Source organism: Rhincodon typus, chromosome 33, assembly GCF_021869965.1.
Source record: "Rhincodon typus isolate 14 chromosome 33, sRhiTyp1.1, whole genome shotgun sequence".
NCBI lineage: Eukaryota > Metazoa > Chordata > Chondrichthyes > Orectolobiformes > Rhincodontidae > Rhincodon > Rhincodon typus.
This window is the reverse complement of record NC_063364.1, coordinates 32,088,109-32,114,500: the sequence shown is the minus strand read 5'-3', so window position 1 is coordinate 32,114,500 and position 26,392 is coordinate 32,088,109. Positions and strand designations below refer to the sequence as shown.

General features: G+C 40.1%; 1 protein-coding gene across 1 annotated transcript in view; it reads right to left on the bottom strand.

Annotated features, from left to right (window-relative positions):
• spg11 (SPG11 vesicle trafficking associated, spatacsin) overlaps window positions 1-26,392 on the bottom strand; it is a 121,847-nt gene that overhangs the window by 27,626 nt on the left and 67,829 nt on the right. The window contains exons 18-27 of the mRNA XM_048615764.1: window positions 24,983-25,088; window positions 24,629-24,788; window positions 21,234-21,497; window positions 16,371-16,571; window positions 15,424-15,531; window positions 10,268-10,439; window positions 5,980-6,194; window positions 4,218-4,959; window positions 1,908-2,056; window positions 62-260 (exon numbers count right to left, since the gene is read on the bottom strand). Coding sequence (XP_048471721.1) covers window positions 62-260; window positions 1,908-2,056; window positions 4,218-4,959; window positions 5,980-6,194; window positions 10,268-10,439; window positions 15,424-15,531; window positions 16,371-16,571; window positions 21,234-21,497; window positions 24,629-24,788; window positions 24,983-25,088 — 2,316 coding nt within the window. The remainder of the gene's footprint in view (window positions 1-61; window positions 261-1,907; window positions 2,057-4,217; window positions 4,960-5,979; window positions 6,195-10,267; window positions 10,440-15,423; window positions 15,532-16,370; window positions 16,572-21,233; window positions 21,498-24,628; window positions 24,789-24,982; window positions 25,089-26,392) is intronic.

Here is a 26,392-nt window from a genome sequence, read left to right as displayed (position 1 = left end):
ATTTTGTAGTTTTCATGAGGGATTTTGCATCGGATTCCCCAAACGGAAATATAACGTTTACCTTTGGCTTCTATTGAAGAGAGTGAAGCCTGAACAACTTCATCAGCTATAAGTGCTGCCACTGCTTCTGGCTTCAATTCTTGGGTTGAGATAAATGCCTGGGCTTTTTTATATCGGTCAGGCTGTTGAGACGACAATACTTCTCGCAGAACAGTATCAGAATCTTGGGTTGATATGTCATTGAAAGAACAGCCAAGCTCCTTTTGGGTAATAAGTAAAACATATGACTAATGCTTATTATGCACTTATTTATAAAAAGTGAAACTATCCATTCATAAAACAAATTAGGAAACCAAAATAAAGCTATGAAACAAAATACAGGCAATACTCAAGAGAAAATGATACACTAATACTGTAGATTACTGCTGTGATACCCAATGCACTTTAATAAAGGGGATGATCGAGCAAAACCTCAAAATACAACGATAAGATTCATAAAGTAATTGACAATTGACTAACTTGCCTCTCTGTACTGCAAAAACCAACGATTATCTATCTGATGCCACCCATGTAGTTTGTTAAGTCTTGAATGTCACCTCTGGAATTTATACCATTCCTTTCTCTTCTCCACACAATTACCCAATGATCCAAACCCCTCTAGCTTTGCAATGATTAGTAACTTCTTTTCTGGTTTTGTTTCTATCCCATTTGTCTTCTGCTCTACTCCCACTAGGTTCTTTTTATTTAATGAATCATCCATGACACTCTTCCTTCTCCAGTGCTCAATATCCCCTTTCAGTGAAGTATAATGTTGTCTCATGTAATTGCACAGACTATTGTAAGCCCTGGCAGTAATTTGTCATCTAAACATCAACCCATTGTACAAATATAAGTATTTTTAAAATGTAAATACAAAAACAATCGAAACTTACAAACAGAATAAATATCAAAATAGCACTGAATTACAGAAATTGGAAGGCCACACTTGTATCTGACAATATAGCTGAAAGAATTTCCATTTACTGTAAATATCCAGAGATTCAGACACATTCAGCACAGAAGGAGGCCATTCATCCCTTCATGTTGCATGGAACAAAGATCTCACTACAATAATCCCATCTTCCAGCTTTTGGTTCATAGTTCCAGATACTATAGTAGCCTAAATTAATATTATAATATTTAAACAATATTTAGAGAGTTTCTAACTCAACCACACTTTCAGGCAGTGAGTTCCTGACTCCCACCACCCTCTGGGTGAAATAGTTCTTCGCAATTCTTCCCGATTATTGACTCCTCTACTAATGGAAAAAGTGCCTTCCCATTCAATATATTTATGACCCCTGCCTCCACTCCACCCCACTCCCCAACCACCATAATCTTATACAACTCTATCAGGTCCTTTCTCAAAACTTATCACGCAGTCAGAAGTAGGTGTTGGAATGCACTCCCTGCAGTGCAATGAATGCAAGTTCAATTAAGGCATTCAAGAGGACATTCAATGACTTATTTTATGCAAAAATAATATGCAAGGGTACAGGAAAGAGCAGGATTTGGCAGTGGATAATGATGCTCATATGAAGAGTTAGTGCAGACACAATGGGCTGAATTGCCTCCTTCAGTGTTGTAACACTTCCGTAAATCTGTGAACTGAGAGGCATGGTCAGTAGACAGCGACAAGGATTTAAAATGTGAACAATCTGTTACAGAATATAAAATTTAACATCATCTCACTCATTCTAGGCATCTTATTTGCACTGATAGGCAGTCAATTTCTCTACTATGTACTTGTTCTAAATTTAGATACAATCCATGGCTTGCTTTTAGTTGCATTTGATTTAAGAACAATGCTGATCATTATTAACTGGTCTCTATCACAAATTATATTGAGAAAAGGTCAACGCCAGTACCTTTGAGAGTTGATACAAGCTAAGAACCTGACGACAATAACCTTTGCCGTGATGGCACTCATTTGTGAGAATTTGAAGATCCTTAACGACCTGGTCTTTAACACTGTCTTCTTCAGAATACTGGCCAAATGATGAAGCTATACTGCTCACTGAGGAAGGCAAAAAGAATTGATTGCAAGTGTACAAGCGGCATGGGAACATATTGCAAATTTGCATTGAATTCTGTCAAGTCAAATGTTTACACAGTCTCATTCAGTCACTTAACAGTTTAGAATTAGAGATGCAAATTTGTCAAACTAAAAACCGAAAATGGAGGTACAGAAAACAACACGCACATGCATGCCAGTGCAATAGTTTAAATGAATAACAATCTTCTGAAGAGAGAGATTGTTGGAAGGAATGCTCCGTCTATCATTCCCACAAATGTCTCAACCCAAATCTTGATAACAAGTCTCACTCATCCCATCTTGGTATGTGACATTTTATACAACAGCCACATTCCAAGATAGAAAAGTTTTCTTCTCTGGCAAAGTAGGTTGTAAATCTAGATTAGTCCTTTGTTCTCTGCAATTCCAACTCACAATAACGAAGCACTGGTCCTACACTTTCGGAGAGGTCCCGGAACGCATCATTTTTCCAAAGTGCAACCAGAACTCTTCAGGGCTACAATTCCCAACTCCCGTTTAGCTATCCATAAAACTATAAAGCTCAGTGATAATCATTAGTAGCCAGCTGACAACTAATGGAAAATTACATCATGGAGAGATTTTGAGTTTCTTTATTCATTCACAAGATGACCAGGCAGCATTTATGGCCCACCGGCAATTCAGAGTCCACCACATTGCTGTGGACTCACATGTAGGCCAGACCAGGTAAGGAAGGCAGTTTCCTCCCTAAAGGGCATTGGTGAGCCAGATGGGTTTTTCTGACATTCGATAATGGATTCACGGTCATCATTAGATTCTTAATTCCAGATATTTTATTGAATTCAAATTGCACTACCTGCCGTGGTGGGATTCAACCCAGGTCCCCAGAACATTACCTGGGCCTCTGGATTAACAGCCCAGCGATGATAGCACTAGGCCATCGCCTCCCCGTATACTGAGTAGTAATACTCAATCAATCACTGAATTGCCTGCTGATTTTAATGTCTATATTGTATCTGGACTAAACTAGCAAAGGATTTATCACCTCTCAACCCAAGTTAATATTTCCTTTTCTACTTTAGTTTATTATCTACATAAAAAGTTACAATTTTATGAGGCCTCTTAGGGTGACAGTAAACACACTTGTACATCTGCATCCACTAACAATAAACAAACTTCATTAAGTCAAAGACAAAAGCCTTTGGTTACTGAATGTTGTATGAAATAGACAAACCTATAAATGAAATACAGTGTATTTAAGATAGCATGCATATAAATAGGAGTACTCTTACTTTGTTTTGCCTTTCATTTTCACTTATTTGTGCCTTTGTTAGTCCAACATCTGGCTATTCCAACATCTTCAGCCAAAACTGATACTCAGGTCTTAACTCTTACCACCTCCTATTTTCCACTGGCAATTCAAATTCCTGTATGACGTCACTCCCTCCTTACCTCTATAATCTGCGCGAGCCCCACAACCCTGAACTATGTATTTACCTCCAATTCTGTTCTCTTGGGCATCCCGAGTTTTAACCGCTGTAATGTTGGTGGCAGTGCTGTCGTCAATTGTTTAGGCCACAACCTCTGGAATACCCTCCATATCCCTTAAAGTGTATCCACTTCATTTCCACCTTTAATACCCTCCTTAAAAATTTATAAAATACCTCTCTGACCAAACATCCAGTCAGCTAATCAAAAATTTCCTTTTTTCTGTTTCAATGACAGCTTTTGTTTTATAATACTTCTGTGAAGTGTCTTGGGAACTTTTACACCAAAGGTACTCCATAAATTACACAATTTGCTGTTACCTCACCCAAACCAAGATAACTAACCAAAATCCCAGTGCTTTGTGGTACAGCAGTTCGACCTGTTGCATCATTGGGTTACCACTGCATACTCAGTCCCTTTTTTCCTTTATTAATGAGATGACAATTTATTTGTCAGGACATAAACTGCTCCACTGGAAAAGGTGGTAGAAGCTGATCCCATAAACCATTTTAAAAAGAAAGGTATTGGAGAGTGAGGATCTCCAAAAGGCAGGGGTGCGGGACAAAGCACAAGTAATTTTCCAGGGAGCCAGTGCTGACAGAATGAGATAAAAGACATCATTTGTGCTGCAAGTTTCTATGTTCTATTTCAGAAAAGTACAAATAAGCTAACTTACAACTTGGAATCCTTTTTCGATGGAATCCTATCTCTCCGTTAAATATGATCTGCATTGAGGGGTGAAAATCTACTGTTTGTAGTTCTCCTGAAGCCAAGGCTCTGCAGTGGAGAACGAGAGATGTGTCTTGGTTGTAAAATTCAAAATATCTACAGACTCTACTGGCTTCATGAACGCAGCCTCCATCTAACAACTCGCCGATCAAAATATTAAGAGCCTCTCTTTCTGCAGTGTCCAGTGCACAGCTGGAAGCCATGTCCTTGTCGGGAAACCCTTCAAGCTGGAGATACTTTGGCGAGTTCAGAGCAGGCAGTTTTGAGAATACGAACTCTTTGATGGCTTCATCAAAAGTTATTTCACCACAGACTGAAACCTGCCAGGAAAATCTTGAAGTTGTGGACATTAGCAAGGTCTGCTGACTGATACGACACAACCAAATCCTCTTCTCCAGCTCTTCCAACTGGTCCAGGATTGGGGGATTGCTTTGTGACATCCAATGGCCGGCCATGGTCAACAGCAGACATCTTTCCTGAATGTTCACAGACTGTTCTTTGAAAGCTGGAGGCAGTTGTGTTTTAATTATTGGTATCTCGTTGACCTGGGCCAGAAAGAATTCAGAGGCAACTACATTGGATATCAAGTAATTTTTGAAACAATCATGGCATTTCTTCCAAAAATTTATCCTGGTCTCCTTCCTTTGCCATTGACCACATTGCTTCAAATTTTGTAGCTCCTGAGTGACCTTTGAGAGAAAAAGAAATTAAATACTAGAGATGTGTGTAAAATATTGCAATTACTGGTATGAGTTAGGGTACAAATTCCCATTTTTGGTTTTCCCATCTCCGTTCCTATGTTTTACCATGCCGCGGGTCAATCACAGGCAATTCATGCATAGTCTTCTGCCAAAATGTGCGTGAAATCGATCAGGCTATTATTGTTTTGTTTTCCTACAGGAAAGTTTCTGGATTTCATGTTGCATTTTCCTTTAAGCAATGGATTGCAGAATGGCAAATTCACTAACGTAAGCAATCAAGAGCCAACAATTCCATAGATTCTCCAACGTCAAGCAAACATTATGCCACGCTCCATTTGGTGACAAATATGGAGTGCATCTCTTCTCGAACTAAAAACTTGTATTGAATTAATGTACATAACATAAAGAACATAAGAACTAGGAGCAGGAGTAGGCCTTATGGCCCTTCGAGCCTGCTCCGCCATTCAATAACATCATGGCTGATCCTTTCGTGGACTCAGATCCACTTACCCGCATTCTCACCGTATCCCTTAATTCCTTTATTGTTCAAAAAAAATTTACCTTTTTTTTTAAAAAACATTTACTGAAGTAGCGTCAACTACTTCACTGGGCAAGGAATTCCACAGATTAACAACCCTCTGCGTGAAGAAATTCCTTCTCAGTTCAGTCCTAAATCTGCTCCCTCTAATCTTGAGGCTATGCCCTCTTGTCCTGGCTTCACCTGCCAGTGGAAACATCCTCTCTACTTCTACCTTATCTATTCCCTTCATAATTTTATATGTTTCTATAAGATCCCCACTCAATCTTCTGAATTCCAATGAATATAATCCCAATTTACTCAGTCTCTACTCAGTAGGAACTTTCAACTTGAATTTAATCTGAAAAAAGCTTTTCAACCCTTCAACTCCCAATTCTCCATGACTTTGCCAAAAAAAAAATGTGCAGTAGTAGTACCATTTTTAAGTTTGAGTTTTAAAAGTTAAATATTTGGGAAATATAAAATATTACCTCATAGACCACTAAGTGGTCTACCGGAAGCTGGCCTAGGTCAGCCACTTGTCTAGCTAAAGCAAGAAGTCCTTTCTTCTGCAGTTGGTCCAGAATTTGTCCACATACATTCTGCAAAGTGCCTGTGCTGTAGTCAACAAGGAGGGAAGGATCAATAGAGATCGAGGTGTCTTGCAGGAGCTGACTGAGTCTGCTCAGTTTTCGGAAATCCAGACCTAATTATAAAGAGACAAACAACTATTGATTGTCTCTAGAAAGTGTAAAAATTACAATACAACATATACTTTTGTGCAATATTTATTTTATTTTGGAAACATAAAACAAAGAAAATAGTATGAAAGCAATATGTTAATTTGAGAAATTCATGATCATTAGTGAGTCCTGGGTTGAGGACTACCTATCCTATGCAAGCAAGTGGAAACCTCTTTGCCACATATCATTACCTAGTAAGCAGGCAACTAGCTTCCAAAATCACTGACTAACTGGTTTCCCAGAAAGTAGATAAACCAGAGCGATTCTTTAAAATGAACTTTGGAGAGTGTCTCATTTTCTAAAACTAAAAAGTAAGTTTTCACAGGAAAACATTTTCAAAATCACATCCTTCTCAACAAAAAACTGGTAATTTCTGTACTTGTTTTGGACAATCAATTACAATTGGCTTTATTTCATTTTATTTTCTCCCCATCCACTTCCTCTTTGTTATTGATTTCATCATGAGGAAGGTGATAGTGGTACAGATTTTGGTAACCTGTGGCACCACCATTGATTGACAGACCTGATTTGGCAGCAACTCCACCTCACTAGCTGATGAATCACATGCACTCCAAATCATGGCCACCAGCCTTGAGAGTAGCCACACTAAGGTTGGTCCAAGCATCAGCTACAACAAGTCCAAAACAATGGAGACTGTCAGCTACAATGCTTCCACATCGGGCAACAGAGCAGTGAGGACATCAACACTTCCCCTCTCTAAAGAGAGACATTGAGGAGGGGGATGTAGAAATTGACAACTACACGTGAATCAGTAAAGCAGCAGTGGTCTTTCAGTGGCTCCACAAGGCATGGGCATTCAACACTATCAACAAGGCTGTAAGGATATGATCCTGCTTGCGCATTGTCATACCATGATCTGAAACTTAGATCATTGACACATGGAAGAGAACAGAAAAGCTGTTACACCAATTGGGTATTTCTCCCCAGTAAAGCCTATACAAGATCCTGGGTATCCCTTGGAAAGACAATATCATCAACGAGGCAACACTGCAGAGGACTCAGAGGCATCGGTGGTGCACTGTAATAAAGAACCACTGATATCAGTTTTCACTCTGTGTCTCCTGGACATTGGCCGAGCTACAGTGGTAGTAAAAAGACACCACCAGGTGGAAAAAGATGACAGTACCAGCCAAAGACAAGGTGGACCTACAAGAGCCAGAAATTGTTTCAGCTGGAGCAAAAGAAATCTCAAAGAGCTGGGGCTGGTGGCAGAGTCTTGCTGCTCATTGTCCACGAGAAACTAAGTCAAAGACAGAAACAGTAATAAAATGCAATGTAGCACCATAAAATGACATTAATGAGGAATTGTTTAGCAGATGCAGGGATTGAATAGGACTTAAGTCGTAACATAAAGCAGATTGAAGCCTCAAAGCAAAGCAATGAGCCCAAGAAGCATGCTAGTTCTAAATTCAAGTCAGGGAGCTCCCAACAGCTGTGGAAACAGTGTTTACGGGAGTATAGGAAATGAAGGTACAAAAAGAGAGAGAGAAACTAGATGAAAAACAAAAGTCATCTGTGTGTCACCCAGCAAGTTTTATAGTAATACATGATGCTTCATTACATCCTGATACATTAATTAAGCAAAGGCCAAGGACAGAAACAAAGTGAGGCAGCAGAAATAAAATCATTGAATGTTGTTTCAGTGCTCTTTTGTTCCAACTAGTTGCAAGAAGGTTAATCTGAAAATCTTGTACAACCATAATCGGTCAGATAGAAGCTACCGCCATATATTGAACATAGTTATGCTACATCAGAATTAGGCCTGAAAAATGGACAAAACGCATTCTCATTTCTATCTTGCTAGACTGAGTAACTAAAGTTAGAAGTACAACGAAACATCTTTCCTAGCTGCAGCACAATTTAATGACAAGAGCACACAATCTCAGCCAAGTTTTCATTTGTTTTTGTAGTAGCCCAAGCAGCAGCCCTTCAAAGAGACCACTGGGTAGGCTGTGAAAGGATCAGAGGGAAGTTTGTAAATCCTACTGGACTGTCCAATCAGATGTGGACTTCCTAGATTAACATTAAAACTGCAGGTAGCTGGCACCACTAGTCACCACAGGCCCATACAGACTGTCAGCACTTGGTTTATACCAGAAAATGGGTGCAAATTAATTTCTGGACCACTGACAAGTAACTCAACGAGATGATCCATTTCCCTTATTCAAGCAGAAACATACCGTTGGCAATTCATCAGGATCTCCTGCAGGCAAAAATACTTAATTGATAATGGGTCTCCAGAAACTAATTAGTCATTTACATTGATTAGTTGATTTGAACATGCAAGAGCAATTACGCAACACACCACTAACAGCAAAATCAATCAATCCTGGGGTCTTAGTAAATAATTTCTGTAGAGTTTTGTTTTTTAGTTAGCTTGTCAAAGAGTACAGCACTTGACATCTTCAGAAAGTTCCACATGAAAGCACCTTTCCCTCAAATTCACCCTGTGAAGGGCTTGTCTGGATGACATGTTTATCATTCAACATAAACCTAGCTTGCAGATTATGTTCCTCTGTAAATAAGCATTTTAATGTTATGCAGTTCCCCAGATCTATTTAGTGATACTCCAATTGTCAAAGAGAGACAAGTTACAGTAAGCTATTACTTTTCTGTATGATTCATGGCATATGGAAAATTGTTTCCATACTGTTGAATTTTTGGCTTATCCTGCGTGAACTTCATTTCCCTACCAAAGAATGAAAGCTTTTCACAATTAATACAAACCACATGGCAATCCCTACCCCCCAACACTTTAGAAATAAACTTCATCTAGCAGCAGTGGGTAGATTTCATGAGCCTGCATTTTTTAAAACTGATACCAGATTCTATTCTCCAGCAATAATGAAGTCATCCAGAAATTATTCATTCACTTTGACCTTAATCCTTGTACCTTGTTATTAGTAAAGAGAAAAGATCAGTCAGCAACAAGATAGCTACAGACCCAGAATAAAATAATTTTAAAAATTAATATAACAAAGGCAATAGCTAATACACCTGAAGATTCCACTTCATTTGGAGGCTTGAATAGATCACAAATTGAAACAGCAAACTACCTAGAAACTCCACAATATCCTAAAATTTGGTTAAACATGGATAGGAAACATTCAGGAATTTTTTTGTTCTTCACAAGCGTGCAGTGAACCCACAATCTTCTGACAGGTTCCCCCTTCCCTCCCAACCCAGTCACAATTCATGAGTTGAAGAGTTTCACGTGAAAAGGAAAGTTGGAAATTTTATACTAAGATTAGTTCCCACCTGTCGGTTCCCCAGAAGTACCCTGTCTGTGAACAAGAATTGCTTCCAAACTGTCAGAAAGCACAAAGAACCATACACACATCTAGGGTTCATACGTGGGCAGTGTTCAATCAGCAACAGGCTGTGGATGTCACTTCTGCTTTCATTGTAGGATCTGGTTCCCACAAGATTCAAACTAAAACCTTGAGTTCCAGTGGCGTATGTAGGGGTGGTGTATCTGACCATTGGTCAACAAGCAACAAGTATGAGCAGGTTATAAGTAACAGTCTCTCAGACAAATAGGGAACTTCCACAAAATGTCCATTATGTTCTTGTCCACTTTCATTCCACTAAATTCTTGCTGCAAGTCTTTATCATCCTCATCGTTCAATGATTAAAAAATCAACCAACAGCACTTAAGCAGATTATCTGGTCATCACCTCATCACTGTTTGATGCACAGCACTTGATGGTCGTGTTACCTACATTGCAACATACGAACAAGAAACGAGAGAAGGCCTTTTGGCCCTTCCAGCCGATAATGCTCGTGGCTGATCGGATTTAAATGTCAACTCTATATTCCTGAATACCCCTGATAATCTTTCAATCCCTTGGTAATCAAGAATCTCTCTACCTCTGCCTTCAAAATACTTAAAGATTCTGCATCAACTGCATTTTGAGGAAGGCAACAGTGACTACACTTCAAAACCACTGTGGCTCTCAATGCCCTGAGGTTGCACAAAGTGCAAAAGAAAATGTAAAATTTTTATTAACTTTACCAAAGTCTTCAGTTATTTTCAGGGCACAGTCCACATCTGCCAGTATCTGCAGCAGCTTTCCAAGTTCATACTGTGTTGGACTCTGTTGTATCATCAGCTTCAGAAGCATACCAGCTTGTGATTCCATCCACTGGAATGGGATGTCAGTACCTGCTGAATCTGCTGCCTTCAACTGTGACAAAAGGAAGAAATATTTGGTAAGCATTATATGTTTACACAAAACAAGCATTTTTAAGACATGCAGAATAACTTCAATTCTGCATAAAAGGTAACACTTTTTGAAAGAGAGTTACAGAATTGTTAGTATAGAAGGCCATTCAGCCCATTGTGTCTGCAATGACTCTCCCAATAAGCATCTCACTTAATTCTAGCCTCCTGTCTTCTCTCAGCAATCCTGCATATTGCTGCTTTTCAGATAATCATCTAATTCCCTCTTGAATGCCTTAATATATGTAAAGTACTTCAAATGGATCTTTGTCTGATTGGTAAAATGTCATGAGTAGAGTCCCACAGAACAGAGTTCTGTGGCCTCAAATTTTTACAATTTACCTCAATTATTTAAACGAGGGGAGCAAAGTGAGGTTAGCTAAATTTGCAGAAGACATCAAAATAGTCAGGAAAGTATGTTGTGAAGAAGACATAAGAAGGTTACAGAGAGATATAGATAAATTATTATAGCATGGAAAAGGGCCCTTTAGCCCATGGTATGCAAAATAGATGGAGTGTGGGCTAAAATAGCCACTACACATACTTTTACATTTAGTTTGGAACGCAAAGTTTTCATGCTATAAAGATATGAAAGCTGCAACTTGTACTGATGGAAGGGTTTCAGCAATGTAAACACTGGAAGCACAAAGCATTGTGGCAGAGGCAGGTAGACATTTCCATGCCAAGGGTGTTGATCATGTGGACTAATGCAGCCTAGATAATGGTGAACACCTCGAAAGGTTGTTACTGCTGCATCCACTCAGCCAAGTAGCGAGTATTCTAGCATATTCCCAACTTAAAATGATGAAATAACTTTGATTCCTCAAAGTGCCCTGTTTATATTCTTCCACCTACGTTATTAATTTAGTTTAGTTGAAGATCCTGGTTGATAGTCACCTTTCGGTCATTGATGTTGGAGGACAAGGGGAATTGACAAGGGGATCAACCTCATTGCAAGGGGTTGATTATTTAGGACTGAGAAAAGGAGAAATTTCTTTATTTAGAGGGTTATGAATCTTTGGACTACACTAGCCCAGGGGCTCCCATTGCTCCATTACTGATGTTTTCAAAATCACGGACAGGCAGATTGCTGATCTCATGATTCAAGGAAAATGGGGAAAACATACGGGACAGTTCAGTTGAGGTAGGAAATCTGCCAAACAGGATTTAGCACAGCAGGCTCAAGATTCTGCATGGCCTACAATTCAATTTCTTATGTTTGCCTTTTTAACGATGGCTTTGCAGATGGAAGTTGAGGGAGGCAGCAGGGTTATTATGAGTTGTGATATCTATTAACTCACTCCCTGTACCATTGGTGCTCTTGGGAAGTCTGGGATGCACTCAGAATTTTGCAGTGACAAGAGCTCAAAGGAAGACAGGAAGCTGTAGGCCAGCATATTGCAGATACCTGCATATTTTAAACAGAAATTGCTCATTAAATAATCTGAATCTCTGAAATGAGAATGCAGGGTCCACAAGGATATTGCTCTTGTAACAGGGTTTCACTGAATATAGCAATAAAAACTAGTCCCCTCAGCCATCTCCACCATTCTGTCACACACACACACCACTTACAGAACTTTATCCTGGGAAGCAGCCAGAGGTGAGCACCACATCACAGATGGCATTCGGCTTGAGGATTTTATGATCAGCACAAGGAGAGATCAGCCGAATCAAGAATCTAGTCATATTTTAATAAGTGCCACAGAATCTATTCTGAAGCTCACATTTTAAAAATAATGCCATTTGGATCTTAAAGGGAGTACCATCATTTCAACTCCCACTTTAAGATCAATTCTGATCAAGCATTCAGCTAGTGGGACTGGGCATAATTGATGGCCATGTGAAGTTTGATGGTGTAAATAATTTGCCCCGTACAAAATTTGCCAAAGAATTCTTAGCTGGCAAATTGTTTTCATGACCTATAGTGTGCTGAATTTAATCATACAACTGTTTTTTTTTTTGGTAAGACTGAAGGCCTTTTTATGGCAAAAATACGGTCAATAAATTCTTCACACGTCTTGTACAGCAAAAAGGTCACAGCTATGTGAAAGCAAGAAGAACCTATTTTAAATCAATTGTCAAACACAGAATTGCATGGCATGGGAATTCTGCATTGTGTTTACTGCGAAATAGGCACAAAGCCACCTGTGACATTGATTCCTGAAATTCATTCTTTTGCCTGTTTGGACTGCATTGCAATCCCCGACCATGTTCCAACTCACTGTTTTCCAAAAAATACACAATAGCAACAATTATTACCCTGAATTCCTTCACAGGTTTTGAAACAAACATCTCATTTCTGGCAACTTCAATATTAAACATTCTAAGAAAAGAAACTGCATATACCGCAAGGTGGTTTACAAAAGCAAAATTTTTGACTGAAAAAATATTTTAAAATGTTTACAATCCCTCCCAAAAGGTTTGGCAGTTATTTTTAAGACATTTCACAGCTCAAGTTATTAGGTACCATATCTTTCAGTTCAGACCAGTCAGTTTTATTGCCCGATCAGTTCCAGAAATGAGCTCTTGGGTCAGGGATTGCGAGAGCGAAGAGATATGAAGGGGTTTATTTTCTTATGAATCTCCGAGGAGGATTAAGACGCAGGATGTGACATTTGGAGATGAAATGTTCATAATGTACAACTGCTTCCTGTCATCAGGCAATGTACACATACAGCTAGGCTTAGGTGATATTTGGCTGTTACAATCAGTAAGTTAAGTGACAGTACACTGATGTATCAATAAGGTTCAAACGGTAGAACATATAGTCTTGTGCCTACTATCCCCCCATAATTAGAATTATTTTACTAATCTGCAGTCTGCCAATAAAGTCTGTGTTTAACTAAACGTCAGAATTATGACAGAGTAAAGCACATATACCCAGAGTTTCTATCCATTGCCTATCCAAATTTACAAGAAATTTCCTTTCAATTTGAAGGGACAGCATGTCCAAGGGTGACAAGAGGAGGCATATCCAGACATTTACATCACCACTAATTTGCTACAAAGTTATTGAAAAAAGTTTTCAGTTTTAAACAAACATATACAAGGGTGGCTGTAGAATAAAAGATGTTCATGCCTCAAATATTGAAGGGACTTAATCTGCAAGTGCCAAGCTGTTGTTTGGCAACACAAACTTCAGCATTGCTGAAAAATAACATTTTGACAATGCTTTTCATCTTGTCACATCAGGATAATTTGCATGAAATGCCGAACTAAAGCAAAAACAACATTGATACAATATGATAGAGTGCCAATTGGTTGGCTCGTGGATCTATGTATTAATACACATAGCTTCCAGCATGTGCAAGTGCCCTACACTAAGCCAGACTGATATTCCCAAACTGGTGATCAGTATAATTCTTCATATACTCAGTACTATCTAGAGAATGTCAAGTCAATCGCTGAGCAACATCTAATGTTGGTAGCTATGTTATGAATTTTGCTGGTTGCATTTAGTATTATTAGATAGGCCTTGCTCTTTGCAGACAGAAAAAAATGCATACACACATACAGGCATGCAGCACCTATTTTAGTTGAACAAAATAAGTGACAGTCATTCTCTGGTTTAGTTCTCGGGGCAATGCTTGAACTAATTTGAGCCAACCTACTTGGTCAAATATTTAAACAAAGCTTGGCAGTTGACTGTCAATCATCATTGTGCAGTTGTCATGACAATGCCTCTAACTGAGTTCACCTGTCAACCAATCAGCACTTGCCTCTAATACATGGTATATGCTGTTTTCCTTTTCAGTTTATTTCTTCTGAATTATCCTAATGAGTCCTAGACAAAAATGGTGTCTTTTTTTCAGCCATACTCCAGTGTCAAGTCAGATATGCAAAATAATGGGTGGCCCAGATGTTCTATTTTGGAATTTTAGCAATACAGCTTCCTATCTTAGGAGTTGGTTACAATGTCTTTAGCTCACTAATTGCCTCATGACTGAAAATTGAAACTGCTATATTAAGTTGAGCAATTGCAAAGATGACTTGAACAAAAGATTCCAAAAGGAAAACAATTATTCGGAAAATTACTTGTAGTACCAACATTATTGATTTTTATCTTGGTCACTCGGGAAATGAATATATGTTAGGCAGCCCATTGGACCCCTGCAACAAATAACAAAGCTACAAGAGGTAAACTGTTCATAACCTGAATGAGGCAGCATGCCCTGTAATGAACTACAAGTTTCAGTTCACTAAGCCAGTTTATTCTGCTGTGGGTAGGAGATAGCTTGAATTGTAACAGTGCCATATCACGCTGCAGAGATGTTTAACCTGCAATCGTTTTAGTTTTCCATTAATAAAAAAATTCTTCTCGCTAATTTGAGAGATTTTAATTGTGCAGCAGCAATTCTGGGCAGCATACTTTAGGAAGATATGAAAGGATGTAGGAAAGATTCACAAAAATGGTTCCAAGGTGGAGGAATTTCAAATCATGTGGATAGATTAGAGAAGCTGGGGCTATTCTCCTTAAGAAAGTGATGAATAAGGAAAAACTGTTCCTGTTGGCAGAAGGGTTGCACCAACTTAAGATGATGGGTGAAAGCAGTTAGAGGGGAAAATTTTCTTTCAAGAGAAACACAGCATGTGGTTAGGATCTGCAAAAAGCTACCTCAGTGCGATGAAGGTAGATGCAAATTGAGGCTTTCAAAAGAAAACTGCCTAATTATCCAAGGGAAAGGAATTGCTGGTCAACAAGGAAAAGGCAAGGGAATGGCACCACATGAGAAGCTGTTACAGAACCAAAACAGGCAGAATGGACTAAATAGGCCACTTATGTGCAAAGCTCATTCTATGATTCTATACTTATAAAAACTTCTGATTCATCACATAGACAGGCAATGTTCAAGAAAGTTCAATCTCAGAATCACTGTAGCATATACTACTGTTCCCAACTCCACGCAGATCAGCTAGCTCAGAAATACGACAAATTACAGACTCACATTCAGTAAGCATTTCTGGAATTCCTGAAGTTTCAACTTTGATTCTTGATAATTCTTATGTTCTGTGCACAGTTCATACATCTCCAACATGTAGACCCACGGACAGTCCTTTCAAAAATGAAAAAAAAAAATCAAGATCACTTGATATAGGAAAGAGCAGGCCATTGATTTTGTTTTTGAGAATAACCACAGAAGTGACCATTAGGTTCAGTTACAACAAAAAAATCTTATTTTGGCAAAAAGGTACAGATTCCTTCAACAGTAACACTAATGTTCTGGAGTGACCATTCTGTAAAAAGCAGCCTGCAAAATCACACAGTCAGCATTAAGGGGAACAGCCAGTTAATTCTTTACCATAGGGAGGAATGTTGTCCATGGAACTCTGCCTTTCAAATTTTGACCTTGGACTTTCAACATTCTCTCCTATTTGCATGATGGATTGCTGGCTCAGTAAGGATGCAGCCTTCAACAAAGTTGTATCAACTACAACTGTTAGCCTTAATATTGGAGCTCTGCTTTGGCGTGGGGCTTGGACCCAGACTTGAATGAGTCACTGACTGAGATAAGCAGATACAAACCTTTAGGTTAACTCAAACCTAAGTCGCCCAGCAGGAAACCTACATCAAAGTACACCTCAAACTACTGGAAGAGCAGTACACCTGAATCCAGACTTTTCTGCCAGAATCACCAACAGTTAACATTGCAAATGCTGGCTCAGTTTTACCCTCCCTACGTCTGGGAAAGTGAAATCTATAGCAACTAAACTGCTATCCTGACTGAAATTCGTTAGTTTTGGTGACGGACCAAAACAGTGGATCTCTGGCAGTGAGATGGCTTACAAGGGAGCCTAGTTTTGCTCTCTAATGGTTTATTCATTTGTGCCAAACTGTTCTATCGCTAGCTAAAAATTCAAAATGCAATATTAAATATAAAAAACCATGCAATACCTTCTGAAAAAGCTGAAATCCTCGAACAAGTGGTTTAGTTTTTCTTCTTTCCAATAACACTTTCCACATCAGCGAAAGATCATGGAGATTCCATTCATGATATTCTATTGAATCATTAATATGTTTTGTAACTTCAGAGACAATTGCATCATCTGATGTCATAACAACCCAAACACAAAGACACTGAAGAACATCAGTTTCCTATGAATGAAAAAGGTGAACAATTACCACAACATCACTGTAATGACCTCACCAACAGGGGCATAGGCTAAAGCCATTATATCTGAATTGCTTGTCTCCAAAAAGTCCTTCTTCTTGTTACCTCTAGGTTTTTATTTCAGGTCCATGCTTGCTTCATGTAATCTTTACGTCTGAACTCTTACAGTTTCACCTTTGGTGGTCTGCAACTTGGCCTTTTACTACCTTAAACTATTTTCATTTTTAAACTAAATTCAGAAAATAATATGCTTAGTGGTAGACATTAACAATTCAGGAGTGTTATTTTTGGTCTTGAGAATATTCCACATATATTCTCTGTATAACACAACTCTAGTCTCAATTCTGGAGTCAATACTAAAACCACAACTGTATCTTATCCATTTATTGAGCCTGTCACAATGGAAACCTAGCTATATATAATGATGAATCATAGACTTCATTATATGATGAGTGTTCTGTTAAAATCAGTCCTGAGCAATTGTTACCATTTTAAATAGTTTTGTGCATAGATTTGACTCGAGACCAAAGTCAGTGAATTTACTGCATACCATATGCAGTTACGTTCATTCAGACAATAAATCTACAGTCAAGAAGCTTTCAGATATATTCAACTTTAAATTATATCCTGTCACTATTAAGAAATTTCAGATCATTTATATTGTAATATTTCTATTAGCGATTGAGTTCTCCAGGGTTTAAATCCAGGAATGCAAAATTAGACTCAGTTGAAACTTCTGCCACGATGGTATTCTCACACCACACCAGTTTCGAGACAATGAGGCTTGGTAATGCATTAATGAAAGGAAAGTGGATGTGATGTTCAAATGACTTCATCTCATTGCAGTAAAGTTGTAAGGGAAAAACAAACTCGGAAAGCAGTAGCTGGATTTAATTACAATACTGAGGACAACTCCTGTACGTGGGAGACAATGACAGGTCAATCTTCTCGACTTCATGATTGTAGCTCAAAGTTTGGCAGTAACTTACACTGCAAGTCAGACAGAATTCAAAAACATTCTTTCACAGTTTAACATAAATTAGTTTCAGAAGATTTACTAATTAAGAGTAGCCTAACAGGGATAATGTAGTTCACTTTGTTTTTTTTTATATTACAAGAATGAGTAAGCAACAGATTGAAATTTACTGTAAACGACATTCTGTGCATGTGTAAAATCAACAAATCTGTTTATTATTATCAGCAATAAATTCAACAGTTCATCAATGTGTCTTTTGAAGAAAGGAGAATTGCCATGGGATGCAGTTATGAGATTACGGTGAGCAGCTCACACATTAAAAGGAGTTGCAACACCTGGTTCATGTTAGTATATAACTATATGCTGAACAATAGAGCCGAAGCTGATCAAAAGTGATATGGGGCTTACTTTAAAAGACCCACAGAGAATATCTAGTGCAGACAAAATCTATAACATATGGTTTAAATAATTGAATTAGACATCTGGTATTGTCCCTTGTTTTACATTCAATTCATTGCAATGTACAATTCTGTGGGATAATGCAACCTCGAAAAATGAATGATCGATTTTCAAGTTGCAACAGTAAAATTTAAGATCAACTGATCAAATTTGGGGGAAATCACAACATAAATCTCTGAATCAAGGAACTTTTGGCCCTACACAACTGCAGCTACATGGTTCAAAGGGTAAGGATATAATAGAAAGACAGTCTGATTTTGTCAAGTACTTTGACAGAGGAGATATGCTTCCTAGATAAACCTAAGAAATAAATACTTTTTAAAAACACCCTTTCGGCCCATTTTATTTATTGATTTCTCCCACACATCAGTGGAAGGTGGCAACTATTGAATATTACCCTTCTGCCATTAATGCACCAGATATAAAACAAAAGGAGTGCTAGACTTCATTCACTGATATTTCTACATTATAACATGGATTTCAATTTTAAAAAACACTTTGGAATGCTCCATTGCCATGAAGGTGATACACAAGTACAACTCTTTACTTCTAATGCTGTATAGAAAAGAAACAAAGTGAATTAAAAAGAAAGTGGAACCAGCCTTTTGTCAATCATTTCATTAAGTAGAATGGTTTTGAATCTCCAATCAGATGACATGAAGCCAATTGTAGCATACAACAGAAACTTGGCCAAGCCACTGAAGTGGATGGTGCATTGAACTCTATCTAAGTCTGTAGGAACAGCTTTCTCACCCGTCTCAATTGTGGCCCTCAAGTGGGCAATTCATCCTTACCGAATGGCCTCATTCCACTGCTATAGCATCCAATCAGCAACGAGCATGAGTATCACCACAGGGAAGACCCAAAAGATTTGCGGGGTTGCTGCCAAGTGCCATCCATTAGCCCTTGCTGCCCACTCCATTAGGGCACCTACCCCATTAAATCCCTATTCCATCACTTATCTGTGGCCTGGGATCCTTGGTAATCCTGGGTCTCCTATAGATGCAGTACTAATGGCAGCCACTACCTGTCTGGTAGCACTACTGAATATCGAGCAACTGCTCGCTTGTGATTCACTCAGTTCCTGGGGGAGATTTCTACCCCAGGACACTTAATCCCAGGAAAGGCCTGGCCTTGTGCAGTCAGCACATAATGGAGCAGACCTTCCTGAAAAGATATGACACAGGGCTTTTGCCCGTTCTCCACTGTCTTCATTACATTCTAGCCAGATTTCCCAGCACAGGTTTAAATTTATGGGTGACTCTCAACAGCCCTCTCCTTCCTGATGCCACATCCTTCAATCAGGCACTGAGTGTCTCTGAACTAGTGGCCCCCTAGCAGCCCCAGGCAGCACGCAAGCAATGCCCACAGGCTTTCTGGGCCTCCTGTATGGCAATGTTTGTGCCTGTTGCTGGATAAATACTAGCATGATGAGGCCATTATGAAGGGATCAATTGTTAACTTTAGAGCCACAATTGATGGTGGGTTGGGATCGCCATTGAAACAGCACAGGCTCTAACTCCATTATGCTGCCCCTGCTAATTCACTGTGTGATGATACTATGGCTTTAAGAGGTTTGTTTTTTTTTAAAAGAGAGGTTTTGAGCCATAAGTGCGGAGCTGTCAGACAAAGTCACCTGACAAAAACAGCAGTGCTCCGAAAGCTTGTGATTTCAAATAAACCTGTTGGACTATAACCTGGTGTTGTGTGATTTCTGACATTGTCCACCCCAGTCCAATACTGGCACCTCCACACCTTGCTTTTAAGTAAGATAAAAGTTAGGGTCTAGACCCTTTCTCCTTGATATATCAGCACAGGTTTAGTCTGGTCCATAACAACTCAATTTGTAGACTTTGAAGAAAACACTGGAGAGGCAGAAAAAAGAGACATTTCCAAAGCTCACTTAGAATCCTAAATAAAGAAGCCATCGATTCCATTGTACTGGTGCTAGTTCTGCAATACCTTTTAGACCATGGTACTAGCACTCTTCCACAGTGGGCTTTTCTTTGCCCAACTTCTGTTCATCCGATATCTCATTTGCTGGTTGTATCCTGATTTTGCAGTACACAGAAATATATGGACAGCTAAACTGTGCTCTATAATTATTGTCAAGTCAGTCCTCTCTCTGCAGGACTGAATCAATAATATCTGATCAGAATAACAAAATTGCAATCACATAATTTCTAGCAAATATTTCAGATGATATGATGGAATAGAAAACTGCATGGAACTTAGCAATAAAGTATCTGCTGTTTGGCTTTAAAAAATAGAAACCTAGATGTAGTTTGAGGTTTACAGTGCAGAACAGCACAAATAAGTGAGGGGAAGACTGATACAAATCAGCAAGAAATGGTTATGGCAAACTGGTCAATTTCTCCAATTCATGTCAACGAGCAAAATTTAGTTTTCTTGATGCTGTAACTTGTTGTTGCTTTGATCGTTCTAACACTTCATAATAAAAAGCCAAAGTTTTGGCAAGAAAAAAAAATCTACGCGATCAGTAAGCAAGACTTCAGGTAAACAAAAACTTGGCAAAACAAAGTCCAAAGTGGAAAGAGTACAGTTATTATTCTTCTTTTAAAAAAAGACTGAATGCATATCACTGAATTTACTTGACAGTTCTAGTTTCAGGGCTAGCACCAGTACAATGGAATTGATGGAAGCTTTGAGCTTTTAATTCTAGTTAAAGAAATTCATTGATGTTCATTTCTAGCCTAATCAAGGTTTACAATTAAATTTCTTAGTAGTTTGAAACATGTTTTGAGTAGTCAAACCCATCTACACACTTTACACCTAACACATTTCACATCTGCAATAAGGCTATACATCACCTGTACTGAATCGGAGAACATTATATTCAAGTACTTTGCTGTCATCTATGATATTCACCACAGTGGGACAGACCATTCACTCTGACTGGTATATAATCAGTATTTATGCCTCACATGAGCCCATCCCAGTGTATTCCATCTCACCCGAGCAGCATACCATTTTGTTCCTCCCCACAACCACACCTCAAATGTTTATTCAGCTTCCCCTTAAATACACATATGGTCTTCACCTCAACTACTGCAGACAGAGGACAGTTCCAAATTCTCACCATTCCTTGGGTGAAGGTGTTTTTGCTGAATTCCTGACAGGATTTATTGGCAACACTTTTAGAACTATGACCCTTTTTCCTGTTAATTCAGCCTACACACGGAGTCCTCACCTGAAAACATGCAGCCAAAACACTCAACACGGGGGCACCGCGTCGCACCGCTTCACTCAACAGATAACGCCAAGGCTTTGGTTTCTCCTGGCACCAATACAGAACTTGAAAAAGATCCACTGGAGATTCATCTTTCTTGTCGGTTTCTCGCTTGGTTACAGAACAACTTACAGGATTTACTTGTGCAACAAACTGCAAGTTCTGAAAAGCTAGTGTCAGGTGATCTTGAAGAACAGGACTGAAGTCTTTTAATAGTGCCTTCACCTATTGAAAAGTATCAGATGGCAACATAAAGGCAAACGGTTATTAAAAACCTAAAACAGAGATAGCTGGACTGCTCACTAACAATTCAAGGTGCTTAATGCCTATAATAAAAATTAAGTGAGGACCTATGTATAATGAAACAAACAGACCCCCATTGCCTTCTGACAAAAATAAGACCAGAAGTTATATTTTTGAAATGCAGGTGAGATTAATCTGGTGTCACATGGCTTATGGAAAATAATGCAGCGTTTTGTGTTATACTGAGTCTATACCAGGACGAACTGTAAAATTTGCTAAAAGTCAAGGGAGCTGTAGGAAACATCCCCATCATAAGAAATTGTGCTGAGAATTTCTGAACACCAAGCACACTTCTATTTCTAACCAGCTGCTCACACATTTGAAAAACAGTCCTGTGGAAAATACTAACTTTTATTGGGGAACAATTCCATAGGTGTCGGGTGACCTTCAAGATTTCATCCAGATGTCCAGCTTTCACACTTTTAAGCTTAGCAAGTGCAATAGTAATTACTTATATTGCCACCAAATCTGTTAGCTCACGGTCACCACTCCTGATTTCAGCTTTTGATTCCAGTTTTATTGAACTGAAAGAATGTAAATTCCCCAGCCTGCTGTTGTACGATTTAAGGTGACATTTCTGGATTATTGGTCCAAGTCTCCGGGGAAAAAAATATCCAGGAAAACAACTGCTCTGTTATCATACTAGTAACTTGTGTTGTTCTGAAGAGTCCTGGACACTCTAGAATAATGAAGAATTGTTGGCAATCTTACTACCTAGACAAAAAATGAATCTATCATAATCTTATTTTTGATAATAATAACATGAAGATGCATGTAGATGTTTGAAGCAGTATCGTATGGGAACAGAATTACCTGCATGTATTTCAGAAATTTCAATGGTTGCGTGTTAACTTAGAGACTTCACAATTCCATCAAGACAGTTACCCTCCAAGTTTCTGGAAAATTTCATTGCCAACTAATTCCTGGCTTGTGAACCTCAAAATGTCAGTGGAGATATGATTAATTTCAAATCAGCTTTTACTGAAAGGCCTACTAGAGCACAGTTAAGCTTCCAAAAAAACAAACTTGGTAGGGTTTTGGATTTCAAGCTTATCTGGACTAGCAACTGGGGACAAAATGAAACGAATTCTAAGCCTCTGCTAGTACCACATTTTGAGTTTCCATTAGTGGTGGCTACTTTTTCCAGAAGGAAGAAAGGGAACGAGAGGTACTAACAAAGAAAAAAATAAAAACACTCAAATCTATTTCAGGGGAAAACAAGGTGCAGAGCTGGATGAACACAGCAGGCCAAGCAGCATCATAGGAGCAGAAAGGCTGACATTTCAGGCCTAGACCCTTCATCAGAAATGGGGGACGGGAAGGGGGTTCTGAAATAAATAGGGAGAGAAGGGGAGGCGGATAGAAGATGGATAGAGGAGAAGATAGGTGGAGAGGAAACAGACAGGTCAAAGAGGCGGGGATGGAGCCAGTAAAGGTGAGTGTAGGTGGGGAGTTAGGGAGGGGATAGGTTAGTCCAGGGAGGATGGACAGGTCAAGGGGGCAGGATGAGGTTAGTAGGTAGGAGATGGAGGTGCGGCTTGAGGTGGGAGGGGGGGGATAGGTGGGAGGAAGGACAGGTTAGGGAGGCGGGGACGAGCTGGGCTGGTTTTGGGATGCGGTAGCGGGAGGGGAGATTTTGAAACTTGTGAAATCCACATTGATACCATTGGGCTGCAGGGTTCCCAAGTGGAATAGGAGTTGCTGTTCCTGCAACCTTCGGGTGGCATCGTTGTGGCACTGCAGGAGGCCCAGGATGGACATGTTGTCTGAGGAATGGGAGGGGGGAGTTGAAATGGTTTGCGACTGGGAGGTACAGTTGTTTATTGCGAACCGAGCGTAGGTGTTCTGCAAAGCGGTCCCCGAGTCTCCGCTTGGTTTCCCCGATGTAGAGGAGGCCACAACGGGTACAGCGGATGCAGTATACCACATTAGCAGATGTGCAGATGAACATCTGCTTGATGTGGAAAGTCTTCTTGGGGCCTGGGATGGGGGTGAGGGAGGAGGTATGGGGACAGGTATAGCACTTCCTGCGGTTGCAGGGAAAAGTGCCGGTGTGGTGGGGCTGGAGGGGAGTGTGGAGCGGACAAGGGAGTCACGGAGAGAGAGTGGTCCCTCCGAAACGCAGATAAGGGTGGGGAGGGAAAGATGTCTTTGGTGGTGGGGTCGGATTGCAGATGGCGGAAGTGTCGGAGGATGATGCGTTGGATCCGGAGGTTGGTGGGGTGGTATGTGAGGACGAGGGGGGATTCTTTTTTGATTCTTATTGCAGGGACGGGGTGTGAGGGATGAGTTGCGGGAAATGTGGGAGACACGGTCGAGGGCATTCTCAACCACTGAGGGGTGGGGGGGCATGTTGCGGTCCTTGAAAAACGAGGACAACTGAGATGTACGGGAGTGGAATGCCTCATCCTGGGAGCAGATGCGGCGGAGGCGAAGGAATTGGCAATAGGGGATGGCATTTTTGCAGGAAGGTGGGTGGGAGGAGGTGTATTTTATGTAGCTGTGGGAGTCGGTGGGCTTGAAATGGATATCGGTTTCTAGGTGGTTGCCCAAGATGGAGACAGAGAGGTCCAGGAAGGAGAGAGAGGTGTTACAGATAGTCCAGGTGAACTTAAGGTTGGGGTGGAAGGTGTTGGTGAAGTGGATGAACTGTTCGAGCTCCTCATGGGAGCACGAGGCGGCGCCGATACAGTCATCAATGTAACGGAGGAAGAGGTGGGGTTTAGGGCCGGTGTAGGTACGAAAGAGGGATTGTCCCACGTAACCTACAAAGAGGCAGGCGTAGCTTGGGCCCATGCGGGTACCCATGGCCACCCCCTTTGTCTGTCGGAAGTGGGAGGAATTGAAAGAGAAGTTATTGAGGGCGAGGACGAGTTCGGCTAAGCGGATGAGGGTGTCAGTGGAGGGGGACTGGTCGGGCCTGCGGGACAGGAAGAAGCGGAGGGCCTCCAGCATCTGCAGTTCCTACCATCTCTATTTCAGGGGAAGTTTGCTGTAACAGAAGAACAAAAAAGAAAGAAGTAAACTGTGATTAATTGTTATGAACTTGTTACCTTATCTGGCTGGTAGTTGTGAAGCTGAGCAAAGATCACAAACTGCAGCCATTCATCCTCTCGGGCACATTCCTGGAGGTAGGCCAAGCTGAGGGAAATGCCATGAAGCTTACAGAATTGCGGCACCAGTGACCACTCCTGACCAGCTTCAAAAGATGCCCTATGAATAAATTCAATGTGATAACTAAATCATGTGAAGCTGCACCCCCAAAAAAATACAAATCCTCGTAAATGTTGTATTTTTTCTTAGATAACACACAGTGTGGAGCTGGAGGAACACAGCCGGCCAGGCAGCATCAGAGGAGCAGGAAAGTTGATATTTCGGGTCAGGCTACCCGTTGTATATTTTCTTACCTGTTTATATTCCTGTTTAAGTTCTCCCAAGTGGCATTTTCTAAATGGGTCAGCAACTCCTCTGCTGACGATCCATTAAATTCAATCAAGTTCTGAAGTTTCTCAGCTGAGGAAGACACAAAGAAGCAGAGACCTCATTTTAAATGTGACACCATACTGACTAATGGGACATGAACTTTGTTTCAATAACAAATAGTGAAGTTTGAAAACAAAAAGAAATCACATGATATGATAAAGTTCTAACAAGCAGGACATTATGAAAGCAACAAAGTATTCATGAAATATCCATAAGACCATAAAAATTAGGAGCATAATTAGGTCATTCAACCCATTTGAGTCTGCTCCCTCTTTCAATCATGGCTGATGGATTTCCCAACTCCATTCTCTTGCCTTCTTTCCATAACTCTTGATCCCCTTACTAATCAATAGCCTAATGATCTGTCTTAATGGCTTGGCCTCCACAGCCTTCTGCAACAATGAGTTCCACAAATTAACCATCCTCTGCCTGAAGAAATTCCTCCTCATCTCAGTTCCAAAGGATTGTCCCTTCACTCTAAGGCTGTGCCCTTCGTCTCACTTACTAATGGAAGCACCTTCTCCATATCTACTCTATCCAGGCCTCTCAGTACCTTAAGTTTCAATGAGACTCCCCCACCCATCCTTCTAAACTCCAACGAGTACAGACCCAGTGTCCTCAACTGGTCCTTATGACAAGCCCTTCATCCCTGGGATCATTCGTCTAAACTTTGTCTCAAAACCCCCTCTAACATAAGCACATCCTTCCTTAGATATGGGGCTCAAAAACTGCTCACAATATTCCAAATATAGTCTGACTAGAGCTTTACCGACCTTCAGCAGTACATCTCTGCTCTTGTATTCTAACCCTCTTGAAATGAATGCGAATATTGCATTTGCTTTCCTAACTGCCAACTGAATCTGCACGTTAACCTTAACAGAATCCTAAACAAGGAATCCCAAGTCCCTTTGTGGTTCAGATTTCCGAAGCCTTTCTTGGTTTAGAAAATTGTCTACATCTCCACTATTACCAAAGTGCATAACCTCAAACTTTCCCACATTATATCTCAAATGCCTCTTTTTTGCTTCCCCGCTTCCTCAACACTACTTGTCCCTCCACCTATGTGTCATCTGCAAACTTTGCAACAATGCTCTCAGTTCCTTCATCCAGATTGTTAATGTAAAAAGGTGAATTGTTACAGTCCCAACACGGACCCCTACGGAACTCCTGAAAAAGATCCGTTTATTCCCCACACTCTGCTTTCTGCCAGGTCAGCCAATCCTCTATCGATGCCAGCAGCTTGCCTCTGACACTATGGGCTCTTATCTTATTTAGTGGCATCCTGTGTGCCACCTTGTCAAAGGACTTCTGGAAATCCAAACAGATCACATCCA